At 43.9% G+C, this 18,958-nt stretch overlaps 1 protein-coding gene across 2 annotated transcripts in view; it reads left to right on the forward strand.

The window, feature by feature from the left end:
* LOC139386099 (prolylcarboxypeptidase (angiotensinase C)) overlaps nt 1–18,958 on the forward strand; it is a 52,023-nt gene that overhangs the window by 14,442 nt on the left and 18,623 nt on the right. For both annotated transcript variants that reach the window (XM_071131524.1, XM_071131523.1), the window contains exons 2-6: nt 11,389–11,529; nt 12,879–12,980; nt 13,149–13,330; nt 14,055–14,212; nt 14,557–14,726. In XM_071131524.1, coding sequence (XP_070987625.1) covers nt 11,389–11,529; nt 12,879–12,980; nt 13,149–13,330; nt 14,055–14,212; nt 14,557–14,726 — 753 coding nt within the window. The remainder of the gene's footprint in view (nt 1–11,388; nt 11,530–12,878; nt 12,981–13,148; nt 13,331–14,054; nt 14,213–14,556; nt 14,727–18,958) is intronic.

The following is an 18,958-nucleotide window of genomic DNA, read 5'->3' on the forward strand; positions in this document are numbered from 1 at the left end:
TAGATAGCATTTTCAACTGTTTTGTTGATCGTTGTGATTCATGTGAGTTGAAATGCTTTCTTGTAACTCGTGATCTCAGAATTGCAACAAACATGTCATGATGCATTACAAATCAAATCAAGCTTTATTTATACAGCACATTTCAGACATGGAATGAAACGGAATGTGCTTCACAGGAAAACATGAATAAAAAACAATTAAAATAAAAACTGAAATATTTACTACACAACAAACATAAGATAAAAAACAATAACAATAACATCTGAAAAACTACAAAGATCCCCAAGGAAAAGCAAAGTTAAAAAGGTGTGTTTTAAGATCTCTTTTTTAAATATGTCCACAGTTCCTGCCCCCCCCTCAGGTTCTCTGGCAGGCTGTTCCAGAGACTGGGGGCATAATAACTAAAGGCTGGGGGCATAGTAACTAAAGGCTGGGGGCATAGTAACTAAAGGCTGGGGGCATAGTAACTAGAGACTGGGGGCATAGTAACTAGAGACTGGGGGCATAGTAACTAAAGGCTGGGGGCATAGTAACTAGAGGCTGGGGGCATAGTAACTAAAGGCTGGGGCGTAGTAACTAAAGGCTGGGGCCATAGTAACTAGAGACTGGGGGCATAGTAACTAAAGGCTGGGGGCATAGTAACTAAAGGCTGGGGGCATAGTAACTAGAGACTGGGGACATAGTAACTAGAGACTGGGGGCATAGTAACTAGAGACTGGGGGCATAGTAACTAGAGACTGGGGGCATAGTAACTAGAGACTGGGGGCATAGTAACTAGAGACTGGGGGCATAGTAACTAGAGACTGGGGGCATAGTAACTAAAGGCTGGGGGCATAGTAACTAGAGGCTGGGGCATAGTAACTAAAGGCTGGGGGCATAGTAACTAAAGGCTGGGGCGTAGTAACTAAAGGCTGGGGCCATAGTAACTAGAGACTGGGGGCATAGTAACTAAAGGCTGGGGGCATAGTAACTAAAGGCTGGGGGCATAGTAACTAAAGGCTGGGGACATAGTAACTAGAGACTGGGGGCATAGTAACTAGAGACTGGGGGCATAGTAACTAGAGACTAGGGGCATAGTAACTAGAGACTGGGGGCATAGTAACTAAAGGCTGGGGGCATAGTAACTAGAGGCTGGGGACATAGTAACTAAAGGCTGGGGGCATAGTAACTAGAGACTGGGGGCATAGTAACTAGAGACTGGGGGCATAGTAACTAGAGACTGGGGGCATAGTAACTAGAGGCTGTGGGCATAGTAACTAAAGGCTGGGGTGTAGTAACTAAAGGCTGGGGCCATAGTAACTAGAGACTGGGGGCATAGTAACTAAAGGCTGGGGGCATAGTAACTAAAGGCTGGGGGCATAGTAACTAGAGACTGGGGACATAGTAACTAGAGACTGGGGGCATAGTAACTAGAGACTGGGGGCATAGTAACTAGAGACTGGGGGCATAGTAACTAAAGGCTGGGGGCATAGTAACTAAAGGCTGGGGGCATAGTAACTAGAGACTGGGGACATAGTAACTAGAGACTGGGGGCATATTAACTAGAGACTGGGGGCATAGTAACTAGAGACTGGGGGCATAGTAACTAGAGACTGGGGGCATAGTAACTAGAGACTGGGGGCATAGTAACTAGAGACTGGGGGCATAGTAACTAGAGACTGGGGACATAGTAACTAGAGACTGGGGGCATAGTAACTAGAGACTGGGGACATAGTAACTAGAGACTGGGGGCATAGTAACTAGAGACTGGGGACATAGTAACTAGAGACTGGGGGCATAGTAACTAGAGACTGGGGCATAGTAACTAGAGGCTGGGGGCATAGTAACTAGAGACTGGGGACATAGTAACTAGAGACTGGGGGCATAGTAACTAGAGACTGGGGGCATAGTAACTAGAGACTGGGGGCATAGTAACTAGAGGCTGGGGCCATAGTAACTAGAGGCTGGGGGCATAGTAACTAAAGGCTGGGGGCATAGTAACTAAAGGCTGGGGGCATAGTAACTAGAGGCAGGGGGCATAGTAACTAGAGGCTGGGGGCATAGTAACTAAAGGCTGGGGGCATAGTAACTAAAGGCTGGGGGCATAGTAACTAGAGGCTTGGGCCATAGTAACTAGAGGCTGGGGCCATAGTAACTAGAGACTGGGGGCATAGTAACTAGAGGCTGGGGGCATAGTAACTAGAGGCTGGGGGCATAGTAACTAGAGGCTGGGGGCATAGTAACTAAAGGCTGGGGGCATAGTAACTAAAGGCTGGGGGCATAGTAACTAAAGGCTGGGGGCATAGTAACTAGAGGCTGGGGTAATAGTAACAAGGCTGAGGATGCAGACTTAACAATATCACAACGACTTACAGGCAGTGCTTTACGAACAATGACAAAACATTTATACAAAAGGAGGATGGGATGGCTGGTCTGAAGGGAATCAAGTGATCTAGCAGTTATCCAGGAAATCCTTTTGGCTTCTCTCTTCTCCTGGAACAAAGAATGGAGCCCTGTTTTTAGCATCACTTGTGAACTGTACGTTAACTACTGTCCCTTTACCATGAGTACAGCAGTAGAGGCTGCTCAGGGGAGTGACGGCTCACAATAACTACTGTCCCTTTACCATGAGTACAGCAGTAGAGGCTGCTCAGGGGAGTGACGGCTCACGATAACTACTGTCCCTTTACCATGAGTACAGCAGTAGAGGCTGCTCAGGGGAGTGACTGCTCACGATAACTACTGTCCCTTTACCATGAGTACAGCAGTAGAGGCTGCTCAGGGGAGTGACGGCTCACGATAACTACTGTCCCTTTACCATGAGTACAGCAGTAGAGGCTGCTCAGGGGAGTGACGGCTCACGATAACTACTGTCCCTTTACCATGAGTACAGCAGTAGAGGCTGCTCAGGGGAGTGACTGCTCACGATAACTACTGTCCCTTTACCATGAGTACAGCAGTAGAGGCTGCTCAGGGGAGTGACGGCTCACGATAACTACTGTCCCTTTACCATGAGTACAGCAGTAGAGGCTGCTCAGGGGAGTGACGGCTCACGATAACTACTGGAACGGAGCGAATGGAATGGATTCAAAAACCATGTGTTTAATGTATTTGATACCATTCCACCTATTCCGCTCCAGCCATTACCACGAGCCCATCCTCCCCAGTTAAGGTGCCACCGACCTCCTGTAGACTACAGAGTGTGTATGTTCATCAGTCGTTTCCTACATTGGCTTTGAGTCAATTATTTTTTTGCCATTTATTTTCATACTATCACATTTAGTTGTAAGTAATGTTTACCTCACTGCTTTTCAGAAGCTACAGATCTTTCAGCATTTGACTTGACATTGAATGTTTCAGCACCTAATGAGTTTCCTGTAACTAAATGCTACCAGCATCAACCACAAGGTGGCAGTATTAGGTTTGGTAGGAAGACATGGACATCGAAGCTATGAAGGTTTCAGTTCCCCTATGAAACCATAGCCATATTATGAAACCATAGCCATATTATGAAACCATAGCCATATTATGAAACCATAGCCATATTATAAAACCATAGCCATATCATGAAACCATAGCCATATTATGAAACCATAGCCATATTATGAAACCATAGCCATATTATGAAACCATAGCCATATTATGAGACCATAACCATATTATGAAACCATAGCCATATTATAAAGCCATATTATGAAACCATAGCCATATTATGAAACCATAGCCATATTATGAAACCATAGCCATATTATGAAACCATAGCCATATTATAAAACCATAGCCATATTATAAAACCATAGCCATATTATAAAACCATAGCCATATTATGAAACCATAGCCATATTATGAAACCATAGCCATATTATAAAACCATAGCCATATTATGAAACCATAGCCATATTATAAAACCATAGCCATATTATGAAACCATAGCCATATTATAAAACCATAGCCATATTATGAAACCATAGCCATATTATAAAACCATAGCCATATTATGAAACCATAGCCATATTATGAAACCATAGCCATATTATGAAACCATAGCCATATTATGAAACCATAGCCATATTATGAAACCATAGCCATATTATGAAACCATAGCCATATTATAAAACCATAGCCATATTATAAAACCATAGCCATATTATGAAACCATAGCCATATTATAAAACCATAGCCATATTATGAAACCATAGCCATATTATAAAACCATAGCCATATTATGAAACCATAGCCATATTATAAAACCATAGCCATATTATGAAACCATAGCCATATTATGAAACCATAGCCATATTATGAAACCATAGCCATATTATGAAACCATAGCCATATTATGAAACCATAGCCATATTATGAAACCATAGCCATATTATAAAACCATAGCCATATTATGAAGCCATAGCCATATTATAAAACCATAGCCATATTATGAAACCATAGCCATATTATAAAACCATAGCCATATTATGAAACCATAGCCATATTATGAAACCATAGCCATATTATGAAACCATAGCCATATTATGAAACCATAGCCATATTATGAAACCATAGCCATATTATGAAACCATAGCCATATTATGAAACCATAGCCATATTATGAAACCATAGCCATATTATGAAACCATAGCCATATTATGAAACCATAGCCATACTATGAAACCATAGCCATATTATGAAACCATAGCCATACTATGAAACCATAGCCATACTATGAAACCATAGCCATATTATGAAACCATAGCCATACTATGAAACCATAGCCATACTATGAAACCATAGCCATATTATGAAACCATAGCCATACTATGAAACCATAGCCATACTATGAAACCATAGCCATACTATGAAACCATAGCCATATTATGAAACCATAGCCATATTATGAAACCATAGCCATACTATGAAACCATAGCCATACTATGAAACCATAGCCATACTATGAAACCATAGCCATATTATGAAACCATACTATGAAACCATAGCCATATTATGAAACCATAGCCATATTATGAAACCATAGCCATATTATGAAACCATAGCCATATTATGAAACCATAGCCATATTATGAAACCATAGCCATACTATGAAACCATACTATGAAACCATAGCCATATTATGAAACCATAGCCATATTATGAAACCATAGCCATATTATGAAACCATAGCCATATTATGAAACCATAGCCATACTATGAAACCATAGCCATACTATGAAACCATAGCCATATTATGAAACCATACTATGAAACCATAGCCATATTATGAAACCATAGCCATATTATGAAACCATACTATGAAACCATAGCCATATTATGAAACCATACTATGAAACCATAGCCATATTATGAAACCATACTATGAAACCATAGCCATACTATGAAACCATACTATGAAACCATAGCCATATTATGAAACCATAGCCATATTATGAAACCATAGCCATATTATGAAACCATACTATGAAACCATAGCCATATTATGAAACCATACTATGAAACCATAGCCATACTATGAAACCATACTATGAAACCATAGCCATATTATGAAACCATAGCCATATTATGAAACCATAGCCATATTATGAAACCATACTATGAAACCATAAGCACAAACATAGGGAAAGTCTCCAGCCCAGATTGGCTTAACACTGAGTTAGAACCACTCGGCCAGAAGATCAGGTTATATATTTTGAATCTATTTCCTAGAGTACCTTCTTGAGTGATGTAAAACATATTTTTGGATCATCTAACAGAAGGGGAATGAATATGTAATTGACTTATTACAGAGAATATACTATTTACATATGAAATTGACAAATCATTTTGAGTCTGGATTGCAATGTGGTTTTCCTGACACCACTAGCCAAGCTGTGGAGAGGCTCCAGGAGTGGATGAATGAACACATTCAGGCCTGAAATCTTTTCCCTGTCATTGGCTCATAAAATTGGTGAATCCTTTTGAAAGGCACTGGGAAGGGAGAACGGGGGAGAGAGAGAGAGAGAGAGGGTGCAAACACAACAAAAACATTCTTTATCAAGTGTTGGGTGGGTTTCAAGTAGGGGACAACTCGTCTGTGGCCACACAGCGGTGGCATTAGGCTGGAGAGAAGGACGAGTCCCAAATAGCGTAGTGGACTGTATAGGGTTCGGTTTGGGAAGCAGATGTGCTAGTGGAACTAATGCGGCATCCCTGGAACTGTCTCTCTCTGGGTTTTAATACAAATTGAGGCTAATTATCCTAGCGTCCTGCATTGGGGTTGTCACCGACTCACTGCACAGTACAAAGTAGTGTATGGCAGAAGGCCAGGGCCACAATGATCACACCCTAGCGCAGGGACACGTTGGAGGGAGAGAGAGGTCACCCTCTGGAGGAGGTGCTACTGTACTGTCTCTCACACTGGAAACTTTATAATGTGTCTGTCAGAGGGGAACAAGAACCTTTACAGGGTGTCTTGCAGAGGGGAACAAGAACCTTTACAGAACCTTTACAGGGTGTCTGGCAGAGGGGAACAAGAACCTTTACAGGGTGTCTATCAGAGGGGAACAAGAACCTTTACAGAACCTTTACAGGGTGTCTGTCAGAGGGAAACAAGAACCTTTACAGGGTGTCTGTCAGAGGGGAACAAGAGCCTTTACAGGGTGTCTGTCAGAGGGGAACAAGAACCTTGACAGAACCTTTACACGGTGTCTGTCTGAGGGGAACATGAACCTTTACAGGGTGTCTGTCAGAGGGGAACAAGAACCTTTACATAATGTTTACAAGGTATCTGTCAGAGGGGAACAGGAACCTTTACAAGGTATCTGTCAGAGGGGAACAAGAACCTTTACAGGGTGTCTGTCAGAGGGGAACAATAACTTTTACAGAACCTTTACAGGGTGTCTGTCTGAGGGGAACAAGAACCTTTACAATGTGTCTGTCAGAGGGGAACAAAAACCTTTACAGAACCTTTACAGGGTGTCTGTCAGAGGGGAACAGGAACCTTTACAAGGTATCTGTCAGATGGGAACAAGAACCTTTACAGGGTGTCTGTCAGAGGGGAACAATAACCTTTACAGAACCTTTACAGGGTGTCTGTCAGAGGGGAACAGGAACCTTTACAAGGTGTCTGTCAGAGGGGAACAAGAACCTTTACAGAGTGTCTGTCAGAGGGGAACAAGAACCTTTACAATGTGTCTGTCAAAGGGGAACAAGAACCTTTACAGGTTGCCTATCAGAGGGGAACAAGAACCTTTACAGGGTGTCTATCAGAGGGGAACAAGAACCTTTACAGGGTGTCTGTCAGAGGGGAACAATAACTTTTACAGGGTGTCTGGCAGAGGGGAACAATAACCTTTACAATGTGTCTGTCAGAGGGGAACAATAACCTTTACAAGGTGTCTATCAGAGGGGAACAAGAACCTTTACAAAACCTTTACAGGGTGTCTGTCAGAGGGGAACAAGAACCTTTACAGGGTGTCTGTCAGAGGGGAACAAGAACCTTTACAGGGTGTCTGTCAGAGCGGAACAAGAACCTTTACATAACCTTTACAGGGTGTCTGTCAGAGGGGAACAAGAACCTTTACAGGTTGTCTGTCAGAGGGGAACAAGAACCTTTACAGAACCTTTACAGGGTGTCTGTCTGAGGGGAACAAGAACCTTTACAGAACCTTTACAGGGTGTCTATCAGAGGGGAACAAGAACCTTTACAGGGTGTCTATCAGAGGGGAACAAGAACCTTTACAGGGTGTCTGTCAGAGGGGAACAAGAACTTTTACAGGGTTTCTGTCAGAGGGGAACAAGAACCTTTACAGGGTGTCTTTCAGAGGGGAACAAGAACCTTTACAGAACCTTTACAGGGTGTCTGTCAGAGGGGAACAGGAACCTTTACAAGGTATCTGTCAGAGGGGAACAAGAACCTTTACAGGGTGTCTGTCAGAGGGGAACAATAACCTTTACAGAACCTTTACAGGGTGTCTGTCAGAGGGGAACAGGAACCTTTACAAGGTATCTGTCAGAGGGGAACAAGAACCTTTACAGGGTGTCTGTCAGAGGGGAACAAGAACCTTTACAGAACCTTTACAGGGTGTCTGTCAGAGGGGAACAGGAACCTTTACAAGGTGTCTGTCAGAGGGGAACAATAACCTTTACAGGGTGTCTGTCAGAGGGGAACAAGAACCTTTACAGGGTGTCTGTCAGAGAGGAACAATAACTTTTACAGGGTGTCTGGCAGAGGGGAACAAGAACCTTTACAATGTGTCTGTCAGAGGGGAACAAGAACCTTTACAGGGTGTCTATCAGAGGGGAACAAGAACCTTTACAGAACCTTTACAGGGTGTCTGTCAGAGGGGAACAAGAACCTTTACAAGGTGTCTGTCAGAGGGGAACAAGAACCTTTACAGGGTGTCTGTCAGAGCGGAACAAGAACCTTTACAGAACCTTTACAGGGTGTCTGTCTGAGGGGAACAAGAACCTTTACAGGGTGTCTGTCAGAGGGGAACAAAAACCTTTACAGAACCTTTACAGGGTGTCTGTCAGCGGGGAACAAGAACCTTTACAGGGTTTCTGTCAGAGGGGAACAAGAACCTTTACAGAACCTTTACAGGGTGTCTGTCAGAGGGGAAATGGAACCGTTGGTCAGAGAGGATGACCATTTGTCAGAGAGGATGACCATTGGTCAGAAAGGATGACCGTTGGTCAGAGAGGAATTGGAACCGTTGGTCAGAGAAGATGACTGTTGGTAAGAGAGGAAATGGAACCGTTGGTCAGAGAGGATGACAGTTGGTCAGAGAGGATGACCGTTGGTCAGAGAGGATGACCGTTGGTCAGAGAGGAAATGGAACCGTTGGTCAGAGAGGATGATCGTTGGTGAGAGAGGATGACTGTTGGTCAGAGGGGATGACTGTTAGTCAGAGAGGATGACTGTTGGTCAGAGGGGATGACCGTTGGTCAGAGAGTATCACCGTTGGTCAGAGGGGATGACCGTTGGTCAGAGAGGATGACTGTTGGTCAGAGAGGATGACTGTTGGTCAGAGAGGATGACCGTTGGTCAGAGGGGATGACTGTTGGTCAGAGGGGATGACCATTGGTCAGAGATGATGACCATTGGTCAGAGAGGATGACTGTTGGTCAGAGAGGAAATGGAACCGCTGGTCAGAGAGGATGACTGTTGGTCAGAGAGGATGACCGTTGGTCAGAGAGGATGACTGTTGGTCAGGGAGGATGACTGTTGGTCAGGGAGGATGACTGTTGGTCAGAGAGGAAATGGAACCGTTGGTCAGAGAGGATGACTGTTGGTCAGAGAGGATGACTGTTGGTCAGAGAGGAAATGGAACCATTGGTCAGAGAGGATGACCGTTGGTCAGAGAGGATGACCGTTGGTCAGAGAGGATGACCGTTGGTCAGAGAGGATGACTGTTGGTCAGAGAGGAAATGGAACCGTTGGTCAGAGAGGAAATGGAACCGCTGGTCAGAGAGGAAATGAAACCGTTGGTCAGAGAGGAAATGGAACCGCTGGTCAGAGAGGAAATGGAACCGTTGGTCAGAGAGGATGACTGTTGGTCAGAGAGGAAATGGAACCGTTGGTCAGAGAGGATGACCGTTGGTCAGAGAGGATGACTGTTGGTCAGAGAGGATGACTGTTGGTCAGAGAGGATGACTGTTGGTCAGAGAGGATGACTGTTGGTCAGAGAGGATGACCGTTGGTCAGAGAGGATGACCGTTGGTCAGAGAGGAAATGGAACCGTTGGTCAGAGAGGAAATGGAACCGCTGGTCAGAGAGGAAATGGAACCGTTGGTCAGAGAGGAAATGGAACCGTTGGTCAGAGAGGATGACCGTTGGTCAGAGAGGATGACTGTTGCTCAGAGAGGAAATGGAACCATTGGTCAGAGAGGAAATGGAACCGCTGGTCAGAGAGGATGACTGTTGGTCAGAGATGATGACCGTTGGTCAGAGAGGATGACTGTTGGTCAGAGAGGATGACCGTTGGTCAGAGAGGAAATGGAACCGTTGGTCAGAGAGGATGACTGTTGGTCAGAGAGGATGACTGTTGGTCAGAGAGGATGACTGTTGGTCAGATAGGATGACCGTTGGTCAGAGAGGATGACCGTTGGTCAGAGAGGAAATGGAGCCGCTGGTCAGAGAGGATGACCGTTGGTCAGAGAGGATGACTGTTGGTCAGGGAGGATGACTGTTGGTCAGGGAGGATGACTGTTGGTCAGAGAGGATGACCGTTGGTCAGAGAGGATGACTGTTGGTCGGAGAGGATGACCGTTGGTCAGAGAGGAAATGGAACCATTGGTCAGAGAGGATGACTGTTGGTCAGAGAGGAAATGGAACCGTTGGTCAGAGAGGATGACTGTTGGTCAGAGAGGATGACTGTTGGTCAGAGAGGATTGACAGGATGTTGAATCCCAGTTCCATTCCACCGGACGTCAGGGCCACATTTTAACTGGCTCCATTTAGAGTTAAATTCAGAGACCTTGAAATGGATTCGTAATACATTGATTCAATTTCTTCTCTTGAGCCTTCATCTCATCTCAAGCTAAATATGAATGTCTTAGAGACTAGGTGTCATGCTGGTATAAATTATTCGGGAGACAGGCGCAGGAATGCGTAATAGGGATCTTTATTTTACCCAAAGTACGGCGTGTCATGTGAAGGCACGGAGACGAAGACCAGACAAACATGTAACAAAACCACAGGGTTGAAACCCAAAACAAAAGAGTACCTCGAATAAATAACACACGAGCACAACTATTATCGCACGGGTCGAGACCCGTAATCATCTGCGCAATCCACAGTGGCACGAAAGCCCAAAACACACAGCACAGGTACTCGCACGCACCAACGGACACAGTAACAATAATGGACAGTCCAATGGAAACCACAAGTACTAATCCGTGGGAATAGGGGACAGGTGTGTGTAATGAAAGTTCCGGAAGGATCCGTGACAATACCCCCAGGATCACAGGAACGCAGCGCGGGTCGATCAGGACCCGATGCAGCGGCCGAAGTTGCGTCGTCGTGGAGACGGGCCATTCCCGCTGTCTCCCTCAATGGTCGATCATTCTGTCACGTCGGTATAAATTATGCGGGAGACAGGCGCAGGAATGCGTAATAGGATTTTTTTATTGCGCCCCCAAAAAAGGCACTGGGACGAAGACCCAACAAACGCATAACAAAACACAGGGTAGAAACCCAAAACATAAGAGTGAGGTGCACCTCGAATAAGCACAAGCACACAATGAGTAACACACGGGATGAGACCCGTAATCATCTGCGCAATAGGTGCCAGGTGTGCGTGATGAACGTTCCCGGAGGGATCCGTGACACTAGGTTGGGTTTAAAGTAGCCGCGTGTCATATTTTAGCCATCCTCTTGATTTCTTCATGTTTTTCTGATGTACGTCTCTGTCCTTACAGATCGATCACTTTGGTTTCCTGGAGGATGGCACCTTTAAGCAGAGATACCTGGTTAATAATGAACACTGGGATCAGAAGGGAGGGCCTATCTTGTTCTACACCGGCAATGAAGGAGACATTACCTGGTTCTGCAATAACACTGTAATAATTATCCTTCTGTATTCATCTTCTCTGTTCTGTAATGTATTCATCTTCTCTGTTCTGTAGTGTATTCATCTTCTCTGTTCTCTGTTCTGTAATGTATTCATCTTCTCTGTTCTGTAGTGTATTCATCTTCTCTGTTCTCTGTTCTGTAATGTATTCATCTTCTCTGTTCTGTAGTGTATTCATCTTCTCTGTTCTGTTCTGTATTCATCTTCTCTGTTCTGTATTCATCTTCTCTGTTCTGTAATGTATTCATCTTCTCTGTTCTGTAATGTATTCATCTTCTCTGTTCTGTATTCATCTTCTCTGTTCTGTTCTGTATTCATCTTCTCTGTTCTGTATTGTATTCATCTTCTCTGTTCTGTATTCATCTTCTCTGTTCTGTTCTGTATTCATCTTCTCTGTTCTGTAATGTATTCATCTTCTCTGTTCTGTAATGTATTCATCTTCTCTGTTCTGTATTCATCTTCTCTGTTCTGTATTCATCTTCTCTGTTCTGTGTTCATCTTCTCTCTTCTGTTCTGTATTCATCTTCTCTGTTCTGTATTCATCTTCTCTGTTCTGTGTTCATCTTCTCTCTTCTGTTCTGTATTCATCTTCTCTGTTCTGTTCTGTATTCATCTTCTCTGTTCTGTTCTGTATTCATCTTCTCTGTTCTGTATTCATCTTCTCTGTTCTGTTCTGTATTCACCTTCTCTGTTCTGTTCTGTGTTCATCTTCTATGTTCTGTAATGTATTCATCTTCTCTGTTCTGTAATGTATTCATCTTCTCTGTTCTGTAGTGTATTCATCTTCTCTGTTCTGTATTCATCTTCTCTGTTCTGTATTCATCTTCTCTGTTCTGTTCTGTATTCATCTTCTCTGTTCTGTATTCATCTTCTCTGTTCTGTTCTGTATTCATCTTCTCTGTTCTGTAATGTATTCATCTTCTCTGTTCTGTATTCATCTTCTCTGTTCTGTAATGTGTTCATCTTCTCTGTTCTGTAATGTATTCATCTTCTCTGTTCTGTAATGTATTCATCTTCTCTGTTCTGTATTCATCTTCTCTGTTCTGTAATGTGTTCATCTTCTCTGTTCTGTATTCATCTTCTCTGTTCTGTATTCATCTTCTCTGTTCTGTATTCATCTTCTCTCTTCTGTAATGTGTTCATCTTCTCTCTTCTGTAATGTGTTCATCTTCTCTGTTCTGTAGTGTATTCATCTTCTCTGTTCTGTATTCATCTTCTCTGTTCTGTATTCATCTTCTCTGTTCTGTATTCATCTTCTCTGTTCTGTAATGTATTCATCTTCCCAGCATGCCTTGCATCATTTGTTAGAATATTTTGCCTTGTACTTTTTGTCTGTAGGGTTTCATGTGGGACGTTGCAGAGGATCTGGGAGCCATGTTGGTGTTTGCAGAGCACCGTTACTATGGAGAATCCCTGCCGTTTGGACAAGACTCTTACAGTGTAAATGAACCGTAATGCTTTTGCACACACACACACACACACACACACACACACACACACACACACACACACACACACACACGGTATATAGCATTTTAAATATGACGTGTTGGTTTACTACACGTTTAGAAACACTGTTCGTTAAACATGCTTTGTCTTCACAAACAGGACACCAAGCACCTGAATTACCTGACGTCGGAGCAGGCGCTCGCTGACTTCGCTGTGCTCATCAGAGAACTGAAGAGGAAGGTGCTTGGAGCTCAGGAAAGTCCTGTGATCGCCATCGGAGGGTCCTACGGAGGGATGCTCTCTGCCTGGTTGAGAATGAAATACCCTAATGTTGTTGTTGGGTAAGAGAGACTGTGTACAGGTCTTCATGGGGCCCTATTTTTATGTTTTTATATAGTGAACTACTTTTGACCAGGGCTCATAGGGCTGTGGTCAAAAGTAGTGTGCTTTATAGGGAATAGGGTGCTATTTGACCTGAGGAAAATCTCGTTCTAACTGTCTCTCTGTGTGGTAAACAATGTGTTCTAACTGTCTCTCTGTGTGGTTAATACTGTGTTCTAACTGTCTCTCTGTGTGGTTAATGTGTTCTAACTGTCTCTCTGTGTGGTTAATGTGTTCTATCTGTCTCTCTGTGTGGTTAACAATGTGTTCTAACTGTCTCTCTGTGTGGTAAACAATGTGTTCTAACTGTCTCTCTGTGTGGTTAATACTGTGTTCTAACTGTCTCTCTGTGTGGTTAATGTGTTCTAACTGTCTCTCTGTGTGGTTAACAATGTGTTCTATCTGTCTCTCTGTGTGGTTAACAATGTGTTCTAACTGTCTCTCTGTGTGGTTAGCAATGTGTTCTAACTGTCTCTCTGTGTGGTTAATGTGTTCTAACTGTCTCTCTGTGTGGTTAATACTGGGTTCTAACTGTCTCTCTGTGTGGTTAACAATGTGTTCTAACTGTCTCTCTGTGTGGTTAATACTGGGTTATATCTGTCTCTCTGTGTGGTTAATACTGGGTTATATCTGTCTCTCTGTGTGGTTAATACTGGGTTATATCTGTCTCTCTGTGTACTCCAGAGCTCTGGCTGCCTCTGCCCCCATATGGCAGTTCCCTGACATGGTTCCATGTGGAGATTTCTATAAGATAGTCACCCAGGACTTCGCCAGGAGTGGACTGAACTGTGACGTTAACATCCGGAGGTCCTGGAAGGCCATCGACAACATCACAGCAACTGGTAGGATGAATTAGCCTGTCTGAATGACAACATCACAGCAACTGGTAGGATGAATTAGCCTGTCTGAATGACAACATCACAGCAACTGGTAGGATGAATTAGCCTGTCTGAATGACAACATCACAGCAACTGGTAGGATGAATTAGCCTGTCTGAATGACAACATCACAGCAACTGGTAGGATGAATTAGCCTGTCTGAATGACAACATAACAGCAACTGGTAGGATGAATTAGCCTGTCTGAATGACAACATCACAGCAACTGGTAGGATGAAATAGCCTTTTTTCAAAGCTAGTTTAAAGCCTAGTTAACTCATGAGGACTATTTTCCTCATCTCTGTGCAGATGACGGCCTCCAATGGCTGTCCGGGGAGTTTAGCTTATGTTCCCCACTCAAGAAGACGGACTTGGATGGTTTTAAGGCCTGGCTCCAAGAGACCTGGGTGAATCTGGCCATGGTTGACTATCCTTACGAAGCTAACTTCCTCCAACCTCTCCCACGCTGGCCAATACAGGTACACATATATATATATATATATATATCTATATCAAATTTATATATCTTTCATAATAATGTATTAAATTGTATTACACAAGTAGAATAAGAAATCTCCTAGTATTTTACATAGTAGCCCAATTCTTAATAATTTAATAGTTCATATTTTGTTTTACTTACAGAAAAGGTTAAAACAAGGGAAGGGAAAAATCACATTAGCAACAATTATTTTCTTTCTACCTCACTGAATCCATTCAACCTGTACTACCCTGTGAATGTACTGTTTCCAATTAACTGTCTCTGCTTCCTTTAGCTTCCACATCCTCTCTGTCTCTACTTCCTTTAGCTTCCACATCCTCTCTGTCTCTACTTCCTTTATCTGCCACATCCTCTGTCTCTACTTCCTTTAGCTGCCACATCCTCTCTGTCTCTACTTCCTTTAGCTGCCACATCCTCTCTGTCTCTACTTCCTTTATCTGCCACATCCTCTCTGTCTCTACTTCCTTTATCTGCTCTGCCACATCCTCTCTGTCTCTACTTCCTTTATCTGCCACATCCTCTGTCTCTACTTCCTTTATCTGCCACATCCTCTCTGTCTCTACTTCCTTTAGCTGCCACATCCTCTCTGTCTCTACTTCCTTTATCTGCTCTGCCACATCCTCTCTGTCTCTACTTCCTTTATCTGCTCTGCCACATCCTCTCTGTCTCTACTTCCTTTATCTGCTCTGCCACATCCTCTCTGTCTCTACTTCCTTTAGCTGCCACATCCTCTCTGTCTCTACTTCCTTTAGCTGCCACATCCTCTCTGTCTCTACTTCCTTTAGCTGCCACATCCTCTCTGTCTCTACTTCCTTTATCTGCTCTGCCACATCCTCTCTGTCTCTACTTCCTTTATCTGCTCTGCCACATCCTCTCTGTCTCTACTTCCTTTAGCTGCCACATCCTCTCTGTCTCTACTTCCTTTATCTGCTCTGCCACATCCTCTCTGTCTCTACTTCCTTTATCTGCTCTGCCACATCCTCTCTGTCTCTACTTCCTTTATCTGCTCTGCCACATCCTCTCTGTCTCTACTTCCTTTATCTGCTCTGCCACATCCTCTCTGTCTCTACTTCCTTTATCTGCTCTGCCACATCCTCTCTGTCTCTACTTCCTTTATCTGCTCTGCCACATCCTCTCTGTCTCTACTTCCTTTATCTGCTCTGCCACATCCTCTCTGTCTCTACTTCCTTTATCTGCTCTGCCACATCCTCTCTGTCTCTACTTCCTTTATCTGCTCTGCCACATCCTCTCTGTCTCTACTTCCTTTATCTGCTCTGCCACATCCTCTCTGTCTCTACTTCCTTTAGCTGCTCTGCCACATCCTCTCTGTCTCTACTTCCTTTATCTGCTCTGCCACATCCTCTCTGTCTCTACTTCCTTTATCTGCTCTGCCACATCCTCTCTGTCTCTACTTCCTTTATCTGCTCTGCCACATCCTCTCTGTCTCTACTTCCTTTAGCTGCTCTGCCACATCCTCTCTGTCTCTACTTCCTTTATCTGCTCTGCCACATCCTCTCTGTCTCTACTTCCTTTATCTGCTCTGCCACATCCTCTCTGTCTCTACTTCCTTTATCTGCTCTGCCACATCCTCTCTGTCTCTACTTCCTTTAGCTGTTCTGCCACATCCTCTCTGTCTCTACTTCCTTTATCTGCTCTGCCACATCCTCTCTGTCTCTACTTCCTTTATCTGCTCTGCCACATCCTCTCTGTCTCTACTTCCTTTATCTGCTCTGCCACATCCTCTCTGTCTCTACTTCCTTTAGCTGTTCTGCCACATCCTCTCTGTCTCTACTTCCTTTATCTGCTCTGCCACATCCTCTCTGTCTCTACTTCCTTTATCTGCTCTGCCACATCCTCTCTGTCTCTGATTCAAATGGTTGTGTTACAAGTAGGTGTCGTCTTTCTTTTTCTTTTCTTATTATTTTGTTTATTACAACTGTCAATTAACTGCATTAATATTCATAGTAAATGTACATTTCCTAATGGTTAAGACCCAAATGTTACCCCGTTTCCTATGTAGTGCACTAGTTTTTAACCAGACCGGGTTTGACAGTAGTGCACTACTTTTGACCAGACCGGGTTTGACAGTAGTGCACTACTTTTGACCAGACCGGGTTTGACAGTAGTGCACTACTTTTGACCAGACCGGGTTTGACAGTAGCGCACTACTTTTGACCAGACCGGGTTTGACAGTAGCGCACTACTTTTGACCAGACCGGGTTTGACAGTAGTGCACTACTTTTGACCAGACCGGGTTTGACAGTAGTGCACTACTTTTGACCAGACCGGGTTTGACAGTAGTGCACTACTTTTGACCAGACCGGGTTTGACAGTAGTGCACTACTTTTGACCAGACCGGGTTTGACAGTAGTGCACTACTTTTGACCAGACCGGGTTTGACAGTAGTGCACTACTTTTGACCAGACCGGGTTTGACAGTAGTGCACTACTTTTGACCAGACCGGGTTTGACAGTAGTGCACTACTTTTGACCAGACCGGGTTTGACAGTAGTGCACTACTTTTGACCAGACCGGGTTTGACAGTAGTGCACTACTTTTGACCAGACCGGGTTTGACAGTAGTGCACTACTTTTGACCAGACCGGGTTTGACAGTAGTGCACTACTTTTGACCAGACCGGGTTTGACAGTAGTGCACTACTTTTGACCAGACCGGGTTTGACAGTAGTGCACTACTTTTGACCAGACCGGGTTTGACAGTAGTGCACTACTTTTGACCAGACCGGGTTTGACAGTAGTGCACTACTTTTGACCAGACCGGGTTTGACAGTAGTGCACTACTTTTGACCAGACCGGGTTTGACAGTAGTGCACTACTTTTGACCAGACCGGGTTTGACAGTAGTGCACTACTTTTGACCAGACCGGGTTTGACAGTAGTGCACTACTTTTGACCAGACCGGGTTTGACAGTAGTGCACTACTTTTGACCAGACCGGGTTTGACAGTAGTGCACTACTTTTGACCAGACCGGGTTTGACAGTAGTGCACTACTTTTGACCAGACCGGGTTTGACAGTAGTGCACTACTTTTGACCAGACCGGGTTTGACAGTAGTGCACTACTTTTGACCAGACCGGGTTTGACAGTAGTGCACTACTTTTGACCAGACCGGGTTTGACAGTAGTGCACTACATTTGACCAGACCGGGTTTGACAGTAGTGCACTACTTTTGACCAGACCGGGTTTGACAGTAGTGCACTACTTTTGACCAGACCGGGTTTGACAGTAGTGCACTACTTTTGACCAGACCGGGTTTGACAGTAGTGCACTACTTTTGACCAGACCGGGTTTGACAGTAGTGCACTACTTTTGACCAGACCGGGTTTGACAGTAGTGCACTACTTTTGACCAGACCGGGTTTGACAGTAGTGCACTACTTTTGACCAGACCGGGTTTGACAGTAGTGCACTACTTTTGACCAGACCGGGTTTGACAGTAGTGCACTACTTTTGACCAGACCGGGTTTGACAGTAGTGCACTACTTTTGACCAGACCGGGTTTGACAGTAGTGCACTACTTAAGGATCATGGTGCCTTTTGGGACTTGTTAGTTTCTTCTTCTTGTGTGGTTGTGAGGATTGTGAGGTGTCTTGTGAGGTGTCTCTTCACTTTTGTATATTATCTACTTCACTTGCTTTGGCAACATTAACATGTTCCCTTGCCAATAAAGCCCCTGGGAGGGAGAGAGGGAGAATTTTACAGAGTAGGCCTCAGAAGTGCATCTGTGGCGTTTTCTTCTCCACTAAACCCTGTTTGTCTGACATGGCAACAGTACTATGTGCCAGTACTATGTACCAGTACTATGTACCAGTACTCTGTAACAGTACTCTGTAACAGTACTCTGTACCAGTACTCTGTAACAGTACTATGTACCAGTACTATGTAACAGTACTATGTACCAGTACTATGTACCAGTACTATGTACCAGTACTATGTAACAGTACTATGTAACAGTACTATGTACCAGTACTATGTAACAGTACTATGTAACAATACTCTGTAACAGTACTCTGTAACAGTACTATGTAACAGTACTATGTAACAGTACTATGTACCAGTACTATGTAACAGTACTCTGTACCAGTACTCTGTACCAGTACTATGTAACAGTACTCAGTAACAGTACTATGTAACAGTACTCTGTAACAGTACTCTGTAACAGTACTCTGTACCAGTACTATGTAACAGTACTCTGT

The sequence above is a fragment of the Oncorhynchus clarkii genome, chromosome 27, assembly GCF_045791955.1.
Source record: "Oncorhynchus clarkii lewisi isolate Uvic-CL-2024 chromosome 27, UVic_Ocla_1.0, whole genome shotgun sequence".
NCBI classification, from domain to species: domain Eukaryota; kingdom Metazoa; phylum Chordata; class Actinopteri; order Salmoniformes; family Salmonidae; genus Oncorhynchus; species Oncorhynchus clarkii.